Source organism: Pseudorca crassidens, chromosome 14 (assembly GCF_039906515.1).
Source record: "Pseudorca crassidens isolate mPseCra1 chromosome 14, mPseCra1.hap1, whole genome shotgun sequence".
Classification (NCBI taxonomy): Eukaryota; Metazoa; Chordata; class Mammalia; order Artiodactyla; family Delphinidae; genus Pseudorca; species Pseudorca crassidens.
The window spans coordinates 13,290,869-13,310,199 of NC_090309.1; the positions used below are offsets into that span (position 1 = coordinate 13,290,869).

The 19,331-nt window shown below is 45.8% G+C and overlaps 1 protein-coding gene across 1 annotated transcript; it reads left to right on the top strand.

Moving 5' to 3' along the window:
* Positions 1-11,565: 11,565 nt before the first annotated feature.
* On the top strand, positions 11,566-17,865 carry FOXI3 (forkhead box I3). The gene is made up of 2 exons (XM_067704429.1): positions 11,566-12,211; positions 14,733-17,865. Exons 1-2 carry the CDS (start codon positions 11,581-11,583, stop codon positions 15,353-15,355), a joined length of 1,254 nt encoding a protein of 417 aa, XP_067560530.1. The 5' UTR covers positions 11,566-11,580; the 3' UTR covers positions 15,356-17,865.
* Positions 17,866-19,331: the final 1,466 nt, after the last annotated feature.

Consider the following 19,331-nt stretch of genomic DNA (forward strand, 5'->3'; position numbering starts at 1 on the left):
AATCCTTGGAACAATTTTAGTATTGCCATCAACCTTTTATACATGAGAAAATCATGATTTAGAGATTTAAGTAGTTCTTTAGCTGGTGGTGTTACTCCCTAAGCTTAATAAGCAGCTAAGCTGAGATCAGAACCGAGGTTTCTCCCACTACAGAAACCAGAGAGCTGAAACATTTTGCTCTATTGCCAAAAAAGCCTCTGAGGCCCTTTGTCAGAGGTTCATGGGAGGCTTTGCTTTTTCTTTCTTTCTTTTTTTTAAAAATATTTATTTATTTGGTTGCTCTGGGTCTTAGTTGCGGCAGGCAGGCTCTTTAGTTGCAGCTCATGGGCTCCTTAGTTGCAGCACGTGGGCTCCTTAGTTGGGGCATTCAAACATTTAGTTGCAGCAGGCATGTGGGATCTGGTTCCCTGACCAGGGATCGAACCTGGGCTCCCTGCATTGGAAGCTTGGAGTCTTAACCACTGTGCCACCAGGGAAGTCCCGGAGGCTCTGCTTTAGAAGGGCAGATTGAACTAGCATCCCACAATGACTTGTGCCCTCTGTATTCAAGTTCACTCCATTTTCACCTCTCAACTCTATTTAGGAGATTTTCTTTTCTCCCAAAACCACCTCCTTTTCCCCCAAAATATATAGAGAAATAGACCCAGAGACATAGAAAACAAACTTATAGTTACCAAAGGGGAAGGGGAGGGAAGGATAAATTAGGAGTTTGGGATTAAAATATACACACTACTATATATAAAATAGTTAACCGGCAAGAACCTATTGTATAGCACAGGGAACAATACTCAGTATCTTGTAATAACCTATAATGGAAAAGAATCTAAAAAAAAGAATAGATACATATATATGTATATATGTATAACTGAATCACTTTGCTGTATACCTGAAACTAACACATCATAAATCAACTATATTTCAATGAAAATTTCTTTAAAAACCCACAGAATATATATATATATACACATTCATATGAGGTGATCCTGATTATTCCCATATCTTGTATCTCAACTTTCCGCCTCTGCCCCTCCATTTCTGAGGGATGCTACAGGCACGTGTTTGCTAGTCGTGGCTCTCCACGTCATCTCCACATGGAGATAAAGTCAAGGACTCCTATGATTTGAAAAATACTTTGATTGATTCTGACAGTTTTCTCTGATCTCCCCAACTTGAGAATCATTGCTTTATCACTTATGTGTATCTATAAAGGACAGTTTTTCCTCATTTTTAATATATTTATTTATTTATTTTTGGCTGTGTTGGGTTTTCATTGCTGCGCGTGGGCTTTCTCTCCAGTTGTGTCGAGCGGGGGCTACTCTTCCTTGCGGTGTGTGGGCTTCTCACTGTGGTGGCTCCTCTTGTTGTGGGGCTCAGGCTCTAGGTGTGCAGGCTTCAGTAGTTGTGGCTCGCAGGCTCTAGAGCGCAGGCTCAGTAGATGTGGCACATGGGCTTAGTTGCTCCGCGGCATGTGGGATCTTCCCGGACCAGGGATCGAACCCATGTCCCCTGCATCGGCAGACGGATTCCTAACCACTGCACTTCCAGGGAAGTCCTTCCTTTTTAAAGTTTTGAGCAGGTGATTATGCTCCCAAACTCAAGTGTTAGGATCATTAGGGGTGGAGGTTAAGTACAGAGCCTGCGGGCGTCCTACTCTAGAGACTCAGACTCCACCGAGTGGAGCCAAGGAATCTGCATTTTAACTGGCTCCCTGGGTCACTCTGCCACAGGACAGGGAAGCACTGGTTGGAAAATTAAGTCAGTCCAGCTTTTCCAATTTCTGCCCTGGCTGGGTGGAACGAGAGTCAGGAGGCAGCCATAGGGTCAAGGATGTCATGAACATTGTCATCATCATCATCACCCTCGAAAACCATCTACAGAGTGCTTATTACCTATGAAAGGCAATTACCAACCTCAAAAAGTAGAAGCAAAGCAAAGGGCTCTAGGATAGAAAGGCTGTGGGAACTGGAATTAGAAGAATGAATCTGGGTTCAACTGGAGGTTGGTTAAGAAGAGGTGCAGTAAGTCAGTAAAATACATCTGATGCAAAGATTTTCTACATAATGGAGTCTAGCAAACTGAGGAAGCCACTGATACTGTAAAACCATCTAATCTTTGTGTGTTTGTCAGACACAGGCTGAATTAAGACCATGGTTGCATCCTGACCTGTCAACGCATACATCTGAAGAAGAGAACTGGGTTTTAAGTTTATTGGCCAATTTGTGGCAAACCATGATAAGGCTCGGAAGCAATGCACTGGGAAAAGCTTGGAGGGTACTAGGACCATGTCTGGTTCACAAAAGAATGGACTCCCTTCCTTCAGGCTGGGCAGCCAAAACTATTCATCTTGTGTACAGTGGGGAATTCTTGGCCACAGAAAATTGGCAAGGAAAACTGGCAAGAAGATTCCAGGAGGCAATTAAAATTGTCAGTTGTATTAAGCACAGGTCACTGAAGTCTCAGTCTTTTCAAATTTGTGAAGTGTAGGGCAGTGACTACTGCTTCATACTGAAGTTCCACTCCTGTCTTTTCAAGATAGGAGAAGAATTAAGTCTTTCTAGAAGAAAATTCTATCTTCATGGACATCATATGCATGATTGGGTAAGGATCTGCAAATTAGCATATCTTTAGATAAGTTTTGCTCATTTGAAAGCCTAATTTATCCTTGAAGGACAAGCTTATTTCAGTATTTCCAAACAAGATAAAGTGACCTTGGGGATTATAAACCAGTAGCCTGGGTCCCCTGGGTCCCTTGGTCCTCTGGGTGGGAAACTTCTCCTTGTCTGAAGCTATGTGGGAGGAGAAATTCATGGTTTACCAGGTTTGCCTGGAGCCAGGGTCAGGGTCTGTCATACTTAATAAGTATTTCTTTTTCTTTTTTTTTTTTTTTTTGCGGTACGCTGGCCTCTCACTGTTGTGGCCTCTCCCGCTGCGGAGCACAGGCTCCGGACGCGCAGGCTCAACGGCCATGGCTCACGGGCCCAGCCGCTCCGCGGCATATGGGATCCTCCCAGACCGGGGCACGAACCCGTGTCCCCTGCATCGGCAGGCGGACTCTCAACCACTGCGCCACCAGGGAAGCCCAATAAGTATTTCTTGAATAAATGAACCTGGTTACAAACTCACCTGAAATACTTGCTGAAAGTATTTTGCAGGGATGAAAAAACACTTGACAGGGTTGATAAAAAGGATTTTATAAGCATGATCCAGTGACGGTAGTTAGGGCCCAAGAAATCCCTTCTCTATTCCTTTTTGGATAACATCTTGGATTATGTCTTCACAGATTTATAATGGATCCTAATGATTCCTTCAGACAGCTTCTTGAATCAAACATTTTGGAATAAAAGTTAGCCATACCTATCAAATGGGGCAATCAAATACCATTTTCCATTCCCATGTAAACACACGTAAGCTGCAATTCTTCGTGCTGGAAAAAAAAAGTTCAAAAAACAGAATTTGTGTTACTAAAGTAGAACTTTGTCTTAATCTTATTTTTCTTTTAAATCGAAGTGTAGTTAATTTACAATCTTCCATTTATCTTTTTTTTTTACAATGCTGTTCTTAATCTTAACTTAAAAATAAACATCATTAAACTGAACATCACTTTCTACTAAACTGATCATTAGTCCTGTTGTTCTTACTGAGGAATTTATTTTCAGGTTTGAATCTTTGTTAATGAAATTAAGGTAAACTTACTGTTACTTGTATTACTGTTAATGAAATTAAGTTTACTGGTATTTTTAATTTTTTTGAAATTTAACATTATTTAAGGAAACAATTTTATCAGCAGTATTAATGAACAAAATTCATAGACATTGTTTACCTTCTATCTATGGCAACGTCTATATATATCTCAATCACTTTATATCTATATAGATATATGGATATACACTTAATTTGCAGTAGTGCTATATGGTTTTCCTTCCAAATAATGGAATTTAAAAGTTGAATCAATTAAAAGAAAACTATTAAGTAGTAATTAGCATAATGGGTTAGAATCATGAAGAGGATAACAGAAGGACTGGATTTAGGGGAAACACTGAGTACGGAGCCAGTGTGGAGTGGAGAGCAGGCTGGCCAACAGGATGAGCTGCCTCTCCTAGGATCACATGTGCCATGCTATGGAGTTTACACTTTATCCTAAGAGCCCTGGGAGCCACTAAAGACTTGTTAAGTGTCATGACGAGATTTGCTCTTCTACAAAATCATTATGGTGTAGAGAGAGGATTAGACGTGACAAAAGGAGCCAGCAGGTCAGTTAGGAGCCAACTGCAAAAATCCAGGAGAGGGGGCTTCCCTGGTGGCGCAGTGGTTGAGAGTCCGCCTGCCGATTCAGGGGACGCGGGTTCGTGCCCCGGTCAGGGAAGATCCCACATGCCGCGGAGCAACTAAGCCCGTGCGCCACAACTACTGAGCCTGCGCTCTAGAGCCCGCGAGCCACAACTACTACAGCCTGTGCGCCTAGAGCCCGTGCTCCGCAACAAGAGAAGCCTCCGCAATGAGAAGCCCGCACCACAACAAAGAGTAGCCCCTGCTGGCGGCAACTACAGAAAGCCCGTGTGCAGCAACGAAGACCCAACGCAGCCAAAACATAAATTAAAAAAAAAAAAGAATGTGTGGGAGGAAAAAAAGAGGGCTGAGGTTAGGAACCCGAGGGAAAAACACAATATTCAAAGGATGAGATGTGAAATAAACAGACATCCTTTAGGAAAATGCAGAAGATAAAGGAAGAAAGGCAGGACAGAGTGTTATCACAGATGCCAACAGAAGAGACAGTTTTAACAAAGAAACCATGATTTGTGAAACCTAGGAGAAAAAAAAATTAATATCTTTAATCACAAAGAGCTCAGACACATCAATTTTTTAAAAAGAACACAAATAGAAAAATGAGCAAAAGATCAGAGCAGGCAGTTCCCACACACACACAATTAAATTAAAATGATATGTGACTAGGTATTCATTTATCAAGGAAAACAAATGGAAACACTTTTGAGATATCGTTTTGGGCTTTTAAGATTGGCAAAATAAAAAGACTTGAAGACATCCGGCATTAGCAAAGAGGAAGGGAAATAAGCACCCAGGAGGAACTGCTGGTGGTTCAAAGTGGGGCATCTTCTGGGAGAGCAATTTGTCAGAATTAAACATTTAAAGGTACGTACTCTTTACAAAATCAGCTACGAAGTTACTATCATAAGTAAAGTAAGCCTCGTTTTGTTTTTTTTGTTTGTTTTTTGTTTTTTAGAAAGGAAATAATCCAGAGATCATCTAAAATACGTTAAACTCAAAATATTGCTAACAGGTATGGAGGGGCACCAACCCATTAGAACGGACACAGGCTATAAACCACCCACGCACAACCATACTGGTGGGTCTCCGCTGAAAATCCCATGAAGGGGAAAACCAGGAGGACAAAATGAGGTAGACATGTGGACATAGGGGCTGCTTTGGAAAGTCCTCCAAAACATATTAATGAAAGTAGAAGGTGCAGAGCTATGTGAATAGCATGGATTCAGGTTTTAAAGCCATAGCTGTGCAGATAAGTACCTGAAAACATTTTCTGGAGGAAAGCATAAGAAACTGATAGCAAATGGCTGCCTTTGGTGAGAGGGACCATGTAAAAAGGGGGGGTAGGAGGTTGCAGGGGTGAGATTTCCAATTTCTGTTTTATATGATTTAAGGCTTTTTAATTTATTCAAGTGACAAATGATAATTGAGCAGGCCCCGATGTCAGGCACCGAACTAGGCACACGGGAAATACTAGAGGAGGGAAATAGAGCGGAGGGCTTCCAGCCTGCGTCCCTCAGCTAGACTGCCTGGCTGTGAATCGGCTTTGAATCCTGGCTGCACATGTAGAAGTTGGGAGACCCCAGTTAAATGACTTCACCTCTCTCTCTCTGTTGCTTCATGTGTAGAATGAGGACGAACAGTTCTTATTTCACAGAATTGCTATGAGAAGTAAATGAGATAGCACATGTAAGGTGCTTAGCACCGTCCCAGGCATTTAGTGCATGTTCCTTAATTGTAAGTGCTCAAAGAAAAAGTGAGCCACAGTCCCCGGCCTCAGAGAACACCCAGTACAGTGGGTGGCTGACCTGCAGAGGAGGAGTTGGTTATTGGAAACGAGAGTCCAGAGAGTTGGATGAAACATGCAAGCAGATGCCGGAGCCATCCAGCAAGACAGGAGGGCTTGAGGACCTTCTTGCCCCGAGGAGGAAGGCGTTGGGGGAAACGGAGCCTCAGGACACCATGGGAAGATCCCAGGAGAGCCAGAATGCATTCAATGCAGGGAGACATCCTACAAGAGTGGAAGACACTCTGGGAGCTGGGTCTGGAGCAGAAGGAAGGGTCTGAGAAGTCAGCTGAGGAAGCTCCAGAATGGGGCTAATCAGCTAGAACCGGAGGCCAGGAAGCATTCCAGAGGATTGGGGAGGGGAGAGTGAGGCCACAGAAAGAGGTGCAAGGCTCAAGCAGGGGAGTGAGGTATTAATAACTTTGTTCAAAGGAATTGTTGGATCACCCTTGTTTGGGCTGATAATTTTTTCTTTATTTTTCTGTATTAAGTACCTGGAACTTCTGTGGTATCCTTGAGGCTTCAGCCTACAAGAATCCTAAGGATGCATCCTTTTTGCTACACGTCCTGTGCCTAATGTTGGCAGTGGGAAGAAGGCCATGAGCCTTGGGGGTCAGCTGGTTGTGGCCCAGTGATCCCTGGGCTATGCCCTTGCTTCTGAGCCTCCCTGGGTTTGATTTTTGCCCCTCACTCTGTATTTGCAGCTCATTCCAGTCTTCCCTGACTCCCAGGTGGCTGAGTAGGGGAACCGGCAGGGGCTACTTGGCCAATGGCAACATGAAGGGCTTACAAGGGAACCGTATTCTTTGAACAGAAGACAAATGCTGGACTTCCCTTGTGGCACAGTGGTTAAAAATCCGCCTGCCAATGCAAGGGACACAGGTTCGATCCCTGGTCTGGAAAGCTCCCATATGCCGCAGAGCAACTGAGCCCGTGCCCCACAACTACTGAGCCTGTGCTCTGGAGCCGCGAGCCACAACTACTGAGCCCGTGTGCCACAGCTACGGGAGCCTGCGCACCTAGAGCCCGTGCTCCACAACAAAAGAAGCCACCGCAATGAGAAGCCCACGCACCGCAATGAAGAGCAGCCCCCGCTCGCCGCAACTAGAGAAAGCCCGCGTGCAGCAACGAAAATCCAATGCAGACAAAAATAAATAAAGAAAAAAAATGATCCAGTTCAAATACTGTTTAAAAAAAAAAAAAGAAGACAAATGCTAAATTGGTGGAAAACCTGCTCTCCTAGGGAAAAGAGTTGCCTCAGTTTCCCACCAGCACTTAACATTCAGTAAGTAGAGCCCTAAAAGTTTGTTAAAGGAGCAAACGGACAGCACCTCTGGGTTCTGCTTTAAGCTGCAAGTCGCAGCCTTTGAGGTAGGGGCCGGGAGTGGACAGAGGCTCTTCAGTGTGCCCCGCACTAATGACACTACCAGCTCCAAAAGGAGAACCAATTAAGTGGTCAGAAGTTGGAAAAAGTAAGGAATGAGATATTGGGTCCAGCTCCCGTTGACACAAGATCTTTTCTTCCATAATCCATCCCATCTTCACCAAAACAATAAGTGCACTGATTAATCTTACATATTTTAGCCTAAGTGATAGAGTTAATCTCACCTCATTTTTCCAAAAACTGTATTCTCCGATTACAATTTGAGTTTTCTTGCTTTCTTTTCTCACCTCTTCTTGTTCCTTTTTCATCTCCACTTGCACCCAGAGTTTGGTTTTTACCTTACTCTGATTTCTTGTTTCATAAAGGCCAAACCGTCTTACGTCTATTGAAGAAAAAAGGCAGATATTTTCTGAAATGTTCTTTCCATCACTCTAGTAAATGATTTTCAGATTTGGACTTTTTCTGCACATCTGAGTAACGCTTCTATTCCTTTTTGCTATAGAAATTTTCCCCAGGTCCCAACGTTCCATTTTGTGTGTTTGGTTTGTGTGTGTGTGTGTGTGTGTGTGTTTACTCATCCTTGAATGGGCTTATTTATATTCCAACATGGCATTTGTAAGTAGTCATTCCTTAATTCAACAGGTACGAATTTTTCAAAAATTGATATTTGTTTGTCCTCTGGTGGGCAAGGTGTTTCAAAAACGGAATTACATATAAGGATTCAACTTCAAAGGGCCTCTGATGTATGAGAAGAGGTAAGATAGGTATAATAACTATAGTGCAAGGTAGAAAGCCAGGTGGGGGACATGGGTAGAGTTCATAATTTCTGCTTGTGGCCTTTTTCATAGATGATACAAAGTAAACAATGATGCTGAAATTGGGAAGGACTGACTCTGTTCACAGTTCAATGTTGTTCTAAGTCACAGCCATTAGGAATTAAGACCACTGAGGCTATTTCCAATTTATATTACCTTTTTCTTCCTCGGTAAATATGGAAAAATACCAGCAAACACTAACGTGCCAAGGTTTCTATGATGCTATCAATCAATGAGTGTAAGGAATTTGACATTCTGTTACAGCGTTTGTTACAAAATAACTACATGCCATCATAAATCACTGTTGTCGCTCAAAGAAGCCTCAAGGATATTACCAAATGTCAGTGGAAAATAAATGAGATGTTTTCTTTGGGTTGAATAATTTCTCAAAATGTTTTATTTTCCAGTGATGAAAACATGTAACAGTGGCATAGATACATTAATCAATTGCCTCGATCATATTCTTTTGTGAAAAGGGAATTTGACAAAACGTTATTACAGGAAACTTACATTTTAAGCATAGTTTTTTTTTTTTAATTTTTATTTATTTATTTTTGGCTGCTTTGGATCTTCGTTGCGCGGGCTTTTCTCTAGTTGCGGCGAGTGGGGGCTACTCTTCAATGCGGTGCACAGGCTTCTCACTGCCGTGGCTTCTCTTGTTGCGGAGGACGAGCTCTAGGTGCACAGGCTTCAGTAGTTGTGGCGTGCGGGCTTCAGTAGTTGTGGCACGCGGACTCCGTAGTTGTGGTTTGCGGGTTCTGGAGCGCAGGCTCGGTATTTGTGGCGCATGGGCTTAGTTGCTCCGCAGCATGTGGGATCTTCCCGGAACAGGGCTCGAACCCGTGTCCCCTGCATTGGCAGGCGGATTCTTAACCACTGCGCCACCAGGGAAGTCCCTAAGCATAGTTTTTAACTTTTTTTCCCCTAAGTATAGTTTTTATCTTTTTTTTCCCTAAGTGCACCAACTGCTTTTTAAATTTAATTTTTTTAAAAAACGGGGATTTAAAATAATATTTTAACTTTGAATTAAAAACTCAGATTATGACCAATGATAGTTTTAAGCTTATCTAATTAATATGTGATTTAAAAATAGATAGAAAAGAGTATAACTTCCAAACCCCTAGAGGGGGTGTCCACCTCACAGATCCCTATCTGGATAAATGCTGTAACAAAGGCAAGGAGACGCTAGGTGGCTCCATGATTTTTAAATAAAAGTAAAGTCCGCAAAAGACTTTAGTCAAGTTCCTTGCATAGTCAAGGAACAAAATATCTCTACTGGGCTGAACCTTTAACCCAAACAAGAAACAATAATCTTCAATCATGGTCTCTCACTCAGGATAATTTGGAGTATAGGGTTAAGAGTTAAACTAAAACAAAACAAAACAAAACAAAAACAAACCTTCAGGACTGCAAAGTATATATGGGTAAGCAATTTGCTAAAAAATAAGGGAAGGCATTATATTATATTCTTAAGGACATCAATTACTAAGGGGGAGATGGTTTCAAATTTTTCCTAATTTATTGCCATCTAGTTTGCCAGCTCTTCTTGTGGACTTTCTCTTTTTAGTTTAAATTTTAAATTTACGAAAAATTATTAAATTGGGGCATTATAACTTATTAAAAATTGTTTTCCTTCCTTATAGCTGTCACCCTTATTAACATCGCAAGAGAAATAGCAAAACAAAACAGTTTCGTTTGGGTTATTTGGGAAGGAAAACAAAAGCACGGTGCTTATCTAAACTAGGAAACCTAACTCAAAATACGACTAAGGCAAACACTATTCCATTCTATATCATCTGCAAGGAGATTGAAAGAAATTGCGTGACAAGAATTCCTTTCCGGTTTCACAAAAGACGAGAAAAATGTTGCATCTGAAGTGTGATTTGCATTTTAGGAACCAAAATTTGCTCGTTAAATGTTTTCTGGATTTCATTTTTTACGAAGTGAGGTAGCAGAAGACGATCATTTTCCTGAAAGTATATAACTAACTTTGTCCTGAAAATAAATGCGGGGTGGTGGAGGGGAGGGGTTTCCGAATTATTAAATATTCTGAACTGTCAGCCTGCAATTGGCTAATAGAAAAAAATCTTTTCCCCCACCCTCTCCCTTAAACGAGAATCTCAGACCGGTCACTTCTTAAGAACATATTTAGGAATCGTTTTAATTGTAAAAGAAACAGTTTTCTTATCGTTGTTCGGGGCCAGTAAGTAACGATCGCGTGGCACGTGGGGTCCACACAGTACTTCACTGGTTTTGTTTGTTTTTCCAGGCAGGAGCCGCATTTGAAAACTTACAAAAGTAGAGGGCAAGTCTTCTACCGTAATTCGTGAAGACCGTTTTTGTAAATGAGCGCTTCTTGCACAGTTTAAATTACAGTTGGCTTTAAAATGCTAATTCCGAACCCCCCCATTTCAATGTCTTTGAAAACGTTCACCCTTCTGTTTTGAAAGACAACAAATCACACCAAAAGACTGCGCAAACGTGACCTAAATGAACATGTTTCCCGAATGTGAACGAACCTATCGTTATGTTTAGAGACGTGGTTAGAGAAATTAAAAACCGATTTCAGTCCCTCCCTTCAAAGAATTCCCCAGGAGAAGGGATATCTTTCGTATACCCCAAAGACTTGTAAATCACGTCTATTATTTTCGACTGTGAGCCGAGCGGTCGAGACCGGACGTGAATCCGGCAACTCGATGACAAAAGGTATAGCTCCAGGTCGAAATACCAAAGGGGGCTAGGCAGGTGGCCTGAGCGGCCACCCAGAGTTAACTTACAGACTTTTTAGAAAACAGTAGTACCGTCTCGGGTGATCTCTTTGTTTTGATATTCGTTATTTTATTTCGTTATTGTACTGAGGACACGGTGGTTAGGAACGGGGAGCGCCTCGCTCGAATCCTGCAGGCGCCAGCCTCCCCCGGTTACCCTGGCCCCCGGGGCTCCCCTGGCCCGGCGAGGAGGGGCTGCAGGGGCGGGGCGGGGCGGGGCGCCGCGGGCGGCGCGAGGTTTCCGAGCGCTCGGCCGGGACGCGCGGGCAGATGGGGCGTGGCGGGGGCGTGGAGAGCCGCGGCCCACGGGCCGCCGCCCAGCCCCGGGACCTGCCCGGGAGGAGTCGCGCCGCCGACGGTTATAAGAAGCCGGCCTGTCGGCGCTCCGCGCGCACCCTCCCCCGCCCAGAACACCGGTCGCCCGGCCAGGGCCGAGGCGGGGCCGCAGGGTTGGCCCCCAAAGGGATGCTCTCGCCCGAGCGGCGAGATCAGCCCCGCTCTCCCCTCGCCGCCGCCGCCGCGCCGCACCCGCCGACGGTCGCCGACATGGCTCTCTACTGCGGCGACAACTTCGGCGTGTACTCGCAGCCCGGCCTGTCCCCGGGCGCCGCCGCCCCGGGCGCCCCCCCGGCTGCCCGGGCGCCCTACGGTCTGGCCGACTATGCCGCGCCGCCGGCCGCAGCCGCCAACCCCTACCTGTGGCTCAACGGGCCGGCCGTGGGCGGTCCCCCTGCCGCCGCCGCGTACCTGGGCGCCCCGCCGCCGCCGCCGCCGCCGCCGCCGCCGCCCCCCGGGGGCGCGCCCGGGCCCTTCCTGCAGCCGCCGACCGCCGCCGGCACCTTCGCCTGCGCGCAGCGGCCCTTCGCGCAGCCCGCGGCCGCAGCGCCCGCCTCGCCCGCCGGGCCCGCGGCGCCCGGGGAGCTGAGCTGGCTGTCCATGGCCAACCGCGAGGACCTGATGAAGATGGTGCGGCCGCCCTACTCGTACTCGGCGCTCATCGCCATGGCCATCCAGAGCGCGCCCGAGCGCAAGCTCACGCTCAGCCATATCTACCAGTTCGTGGCCGACAGCTTCCCCTTCTACCAGCGCAGCAAGGCCGGCTGGCAGAACTCCATCCGCCACAACCTGTCGCTCAACGACTGCTTCAAGAAGGTGCCCCGCGACGAGGACGACCCAGGTGAGGGCGGACAGGTGCTTCCCGGCCGGTCCCTTACCCCCCACCCCCACCCCCACCCCCACCCCCAACTCACACACGCGCAGAGACTGGCCAGTTAGGGTTAAAGGGCAAGCAGAGAGCCGCCCCTGGGTGATGTTCCTCAGGCCGTTGGAAGGGCCGGTCGAGTTGCAGGGAGGTGGATTAGGAATAAGAACACGGGTGGGCTCTCAGATAAGGGATGGCTGTAAAGATTCAGATGAGCTGAGAATCCCATTACATTTCACGAGAGAGGTGGGGAGAGACCGGGAGTTGGAACACGCTGTCCGTAGATGTCCTTCCTCCTGTCTCGGGTTCCAGAGAGACTCACTTGTGTCCTTCGTGGGACACGTACTGTCCCTACCTTAAGACATGATTCGAGGATGGTGGCACGGGCATCGCGAGACGGGGGTCGAGGGATCAGGGAGCTTGAGCTGGGTCCTGCAGATTGTGGTTTGGGAACCTTATGTATTTGGAAATGTAAAAATGAAAACCCCAAGTTTGCTTCGTTCGGATCTAACCCCGGGGGTGAGGAGGGCTGGGTTACCGTGGCGCGTTAGTGGTTTCCCTCTTAACCTGAGGAGTGAGGTGGAGAAAAGCTCAAAAACGAGAGAAACAGAATCTTACGTGAGGTTTTCAGAAGGAGCCCAGGACTAGGGGTGTGAGGAGAGAGTCGGAAATTAGGAAAATTAAAAATTAATTAAATAAATTTAAGAAAATTAAAAAATTTAAAAAAATTTAAAAATTAATTTAAAAAATTAAAATAGGAAAAGGGGAAGAGAAAACTGTTTCAGTTGCCCTCTACAGAGATCCAGGATTTTGTGTAAATTATGCAAATTATGACCTGGAGTATTTGTACCTAAAGTCTTTCTCGAGCAGTGCTTTCCACTTGAAATACAGTACAACCCACACGTGGCTGTGAATTGTCTTGTAGCCACGTGAAAAAAGTGAAAAGACGCTGGTGGAAATGTTTTTTAATTTCATTTCGACATAGAACAAATATAAAAAATTATCAGTGAACTACTTTCCATTATTCTTTTGGCACTAAGTCTTCAAACTCCTATGTGTGTGTTTGACACCACATCTCACTTGGGACTAGCCTCTTCTCAAGCGCTTAGCAGCTACGTTTGGCTAGTGGTTACTGTACTGGACAGAGCATGCAGTTCTAGAAGATACATCTTCCAGATCTGGCTTCTCAATCACCTGAGATGATCATGTCAATTGTCATGTATACTCCTCAACTTTCTAAAAAGGTCGAGGACCTCTAACCGGTGTCTTATCAAAGCTTTTGGTACCAGGAACTTCCCTGGAGGGCCAGTGGTTAAGACTCCGAGCTTCCACTGCAGGGGCACAGGTTTGATCCCTGATCCAGGGAACTCAGATCCAGCATGCCACGCGGCATGCCCCCCCCCCAAAAAAAAAAGAAAAAGAAAAAAGCTTTTGGTACCAAGATGTGACACAGTATAAATATCCTGATAGATGCAGGTATTGTTATTTAGATGGTAGATATGTGAATAAGTTTTTTTCCTGCAACTACTTGCAGAAAATGTGTAGGTGGAAGTAATGGATATGGGGGAGTGTGTGCTAGTAGTTAAGAATGCTGAGTCTAGAGCCAGCCTGCTTAAATCCTGGCCCTACCTACCGTTGCTAACTGGAAAGACGGCAGGTTGCTAACCAATCTGCACCTCAGTTTCCCCATCTGAAAAATGGAGGCCATAATACTGCCTGTCTCCAAAGAGCTGTGAGGAGTAACTGAAGTTACCCATGCAGAGAATTCACTACAGGATAAGCGCTTTACAGTATTTGCAAATGGCAAAGATTCTTTTTACCAGAAGTGAAAAAAGCTGTTGGGAGATAAAATCCTCCAAGACGATAGATCTTTTTTACTTCCATTGTGCTCAAAAGGGAGGGAAATTTTCTAAGCAGAAGACTAGCATTGCATGCATTAAATGGGGCCCTGATCTCTGAGACTGGCCTGGTGGAGGAAGAGCTTGGAAGAGATGCAGGGGTGCCTCCTGCCCTAGGCAAGGAAGGGGTGTGGAGCCTCCTTGTACTCCAAATACATCCATCCAAGGCATTGTTCAACCAGTCAGTTCCCCAGTTATAACCTGATTTTGTTCGGCAAGGCAGAGGGTTGGGTATTGGAGGTTGCCTTTTTCCACTGGAGTATTTTTTGGGGGGCAAGTATTGCTCCCTTTCAGCAAGTGATAACAGATACTGTTTCTTCACTCACTCACTGTGGTGTGGCTACTTTGCGGAGATCTGTCATTTAACCCTCACAGCCAACCTGTGAGGTGTACTGTTCTTATCCCTATCTCCACAGATAAATGAGGCTCAGTTAGTGCCATCTCCCACAAAAGGATGCATTTAAACAGCAGAGTGGTTTGAGCATCTCTGTCGGAGTTTCACGAGAGCCTGCCCACCAGCCCCCTATCACATGTGAAGCCGAGTACATGAGCCTGAACCGCATCCTCCCCTAACTCAGCTTTCTTTCTCATCTCCGTAGGGAAAGGTAATTACTGGACCCTGGATCCGAACTGTGAGAAAATGTTTGACAACGGGAACTTCCGTCGGAAGCGAAAGCGCCGCTCGGAAGCCAGCAGCACCCCTACGGTGGCCGTGGGGACCTCGAAAACAGAAGAAGGGCTCTCCCCGGGACTGGGGTCTGGAGTGGGTGGGAAGCCGGAAGGAGACAGCTCCCCGGCGTTGCTGAGGCCCTCTCAGTCCCCAGAGCCTCCCGAGGGCACCAAGAGTACCGCCTCCTCCCCAGGAGGGTCTGTGCTCTCCTCCACCCCTTGCCTGAACAGCTTCTTCAGCAGCCTCGGCACGCTAAGTGTTAACAGCAGTGGGAGCACCCAGCGAGTGCTCCCCGGCGGCCGCCCTCTAGGGATCCAGGGGACCCAGGTGCCCTCGAGCGGCGCGTTCCCCCCCAGCTCCGTCCCGGAGGCCTCGCCAGACACCTTGCAGCTGAGTCACAGCACCAGCAATGGCAGCAGCCAGAGGTCTTCCTACTACAGCCCCTTCCCTGCCAGCACCAGCGGGGGACCAAGCAGCCCCTTCAGCACCCCTTTCTACAACTTCAGCATGGTCAACAGCCTCATCTACCCCCGGGAGGGCTCCGAGGTATAGACCCCCCGCTTCCCAGACTTGACTATGGACACCTGAAATCTTGTGGAAAATGCAGATTCCAAGGCAGTAGGTCTGGGGCGAGAACTGAGACTCCGCATTTCTCCGAAGCTCCCGGCTGAGCTTGCGGTCCACTGACCACACTTGGAGTAGTGTGGATGCAGTAGGTAACTGTTTCTACAACCCGGCAAACTTTGACAGGTTTCTCTGGCGAGAAATCCAGCTCACTCTGTTCTGGGATCATACCCGTGAGCCCTGAGAGGGCATGGACCACGTGTGTTTGTTCATCACTGTATGTCAGGGTCACAAGCTCAAATGGGTCCAGGGACCGGCTACAAAAACAAGTGAATTAAGTTATTGGGTCGGAAAAAGATAACAGTTGGCACTGGAAGCAGTTGCGAGCGGTTGGGACCTTCGAGCTGAAGGCTGCTGTGGGCAGCTGGTTATCTCCTGCTTGACAGCATTCTGATTTTTCTAGAAAAGTCAGAGACATGGATTTTTAAAAAATTTTTTTTTAATGAATTTATTTATTTTTATTTTTGGCTGCGTTGGGTCTTTGTTGCCGCGTGCGGGCTTTCTCTAGTTGTGGCGAGCAGGGGCTACTCTTCGTTATGGTGCGTGGGCTTCTCATTGCAGTGGTTTCTCTTGTTGCGGAGCACGGGCTCTAGGTGCACGGGCTTCAGTAGTTGTGGCTCGCGGGCTCAGTAGTTGCGGCTCGCGGGCACTAGAGCACAGGCTCGGTAGTTGTGGAGCACGGGCTTAGCTGCTCCGTGGCATGTGGGATCCTCCCGGACCAGGGCCCGAACCTGCGTCCCCTGCATTGGCAGGCAGATTCCCAACCACTGCGTCACTAGGGAAGCCCAGAGACCTGGATTTTTATAGGAAACCTCCATTTGTCTTCTTTGTGGCTACTGAGAGTCTTTCGAATACTGTGCTAGGAAGCGCCACAAATCCTTGAGCTCTTCGCAGCTCACAAATCACCTCTGTCTATGCTCAGTGTCAGGTACATGGCAGATACTAATAGCAATAGAACCGCCCAAGCACACCCTGTGTGCCAGGCACTGTTCTAGATACTTGACGTATATTAGCTCGTTTAATCCTCACGACAACCTTGGGAGAGAGGTATTGTTACTCCCCCTCATTTTCTGTATGAGGGCAGTGAACGGCCAAGAAGTTAGTTAGCTTGCCCAAGGCCATACAGATAGTAAGTCATGGACCCAGGATCGAGTTTGGGCCGTGCGTGTGTGCGTGCGTGCGTGCGTGTGTGTGTTTTGTATTTTAGGGTTTTTTGTTTTGTTTTGTTGTTGTTTTTTGACCTCACTGTGTGGCTTGCGGTACCTCTGTCCCCCGACCAGGGATTGAACCCAGGCCACGGCAGTGAACGTGCCAAATGCTAACCACTAGGCCACCAGGGAACTCTCACCAGGATCCAGTTTTAAGGCGGTCTGGCTCCAGAGTCAGTGCTTGTAAGCTTTGTGTTCTAGTGTGTTCTAGTTCCTGAAAAGCAAAGGCACCAACGTGCATAGGCAGACATGGTGTCTAAAGAGTAGGAATGAGCTAGGTTTCATCTGACCAAAGATTCTGGTTGAAATCAGTATCACTTGAGACATTCTGAGCAGCGAGGTTGGACACCAGCTCTGTCTTACTTCTGCTGCCATATTTCTGAGGTTTGGGGTGACCATCCTAATTAATTGGCATCCTATCCGTTTTAGCATTTGTCCTGGATTTTTCGTCTTTGAAACAAAGTTTTCGAATTTTATTCAAAGTAGTTTTTAAATGGAATTTTTATAAGTTTTTAAAATAAGACATTTGTGGTCAAAAAATTTTTTTTTATGTAATTTATTTTTAACATTCCCTTGTACTTCTCAAGAGGTATCTTCCTTTAAATAGTTTTTTATGGTCACCCTCCTGGTGCCCAACAGAATGTCTGTACATGGCAGACATGCAGCCACTGTTTGAACTTATCCAGAAAGTGTGAATTAACATGCAGATAGTTGGTGATTTTATTGGAATAGCGATGTATTAAGATGAAGATAATGTCATATGAATTGTTTTTTGGACGATGTTGTTTGGTCTTTGATGGGAGCGTTGCTGGTTCAGGATTTTAATTTTTTTAGAAAAAGGAACACAAATTCATTGCAAAAAAATTTTTAACTTTTCCCTGTGTATTCTTTTTTGAGACTCTCACAGCGTTACTGTTAAATTTGAAGTTTGAAATATACATACAGAATTATTTTTTTAAAATAGTCTATTGCGGTATAAATAACATCACCATTACTTTGTAAATATTATGCAGGAGGACAACCAAAGAGACTACCTACCGCCGTATTGTGTGTACAAAAAAACGCTTTCTATAGATATTTTTCTATGTGAAAAACTGTATGGACTTTTATAAATACTGTTTCTAACACAATTCTATATTTGTAAATTAATTTATAATGTGAACTGGGACAACATTTTTTTTTCCCCAAAAAAGCACACCGCATGCTGGAACTCACATGAAATAAACTTTAAGTGGGATGACTTATGGCTACCTTTTAGGCATTACTGTTTTTCTGTCTTTAACTTCTTTCTCCTAAAGGAATAGAGCTATAAGTGGCATGGCATGGAGGCTGCTACAGGGATTTTTGTGCGTTGAGAGAGCGAGCGATTGATTTTTTTTTTTTTTTAATTGGATTTGTTCCACCTACACACATCCTATCCTAAAGGGTTGGAATGAAACAGTTCTGGAGGATCTCTAGGCATATGAGCATTTTATTTATTTTTAACAGAGTAACGGTTCTGTCATTTAGTTTAAACTAAGTTTCAGTGCACCAGATAATTTGTGTTCCAGAAAGAAATGGTGCTGTAAGGCCCCACGAGCTAGCAGCACTCCTCAGGGGGAGCTCTGGCTTTGGCTGTTGTGGTCCTCAAGGGGGCCGTGGGCAGCCCATCGTTTCCAAGGAAATTGCTAGGAAACTTGAACTTGGCCCCAGCTAGAAGAAACCTGAAAGATAAGGTTTCTAGCCTAGGGTTTCATCAGCACTATAGATATTTGGAGAGGGATAACCCATTGTAGAGGTTGCCCTGTACATCACAGAATGTTTAGTAGCATCTCTAGTCTCTACCCATTAGATACCAGAAGCACTCCCCCTCCTCCTGCCTCCTCACCCCCCAGGACCTGGCCATGTGTGACAACCAAAAGTTTCTCCAGACATTGACAAATGTCCCCTGGGGGGCAAAATTAGACCTGGATGAGAACCACTGATCTAGACCAACACCCACAATTTGCCAGGGAGGAAATGGAGACCCCTCACTACCCCACACAAAGTCCTAGGCTCTAGGGCTAGCAGAGGAGCCCTGAATGAATGAGGCCTCTGGGCTCTGGTACAGGACAGTGTCTGTCCTATGAAACGGCTTTTCTCTTCAATGAGTTGTGAGTAGAAGCAGCCCAACGATTGTGGCATTTCTCAGAACAGATCTACCCGTTTGCCGGTCGCATTGGAGGTAGGCTCGCCATATTTTAGTTGCTTGTTGTACATGCTTATGGGAGCTTCCTTCTTGGCATCTATCTCTATTAATAGAGACCTCGGCTGGGAATAATTCTGACCAAACAAAATTAAACTATCTGGGTTATTATTATTTGATAGGGATGGTGGTGCGGAGAACAGACTTAGAAGGATTTTTTGGAAAGAAAGATACATTGAAAGAATGTGATTAACCTGTATTTGGAAGCATCTAAATCTGGGTGTTTGATAGCTATGAAATGCCAGAACGATGGCATTTATGAGAACAAAGACGAAGAGGAGAATCCACTTCTGATCTCCCAGACAACCGCAAAGGGCAGCAGTGTGGCTCAGTCCCCCCGAGCTGAGCTGGGGACCAAAGGAGCTGTGCCCAGGGCAGGTCTCCATCCGGGAACTGCCTCCCGCTGGGCCTGGGATTAAAGGGAAAGAGACGAAGCTGCCTGTGCCTGTGATGTTTCCAGGTCAAAGTCTGC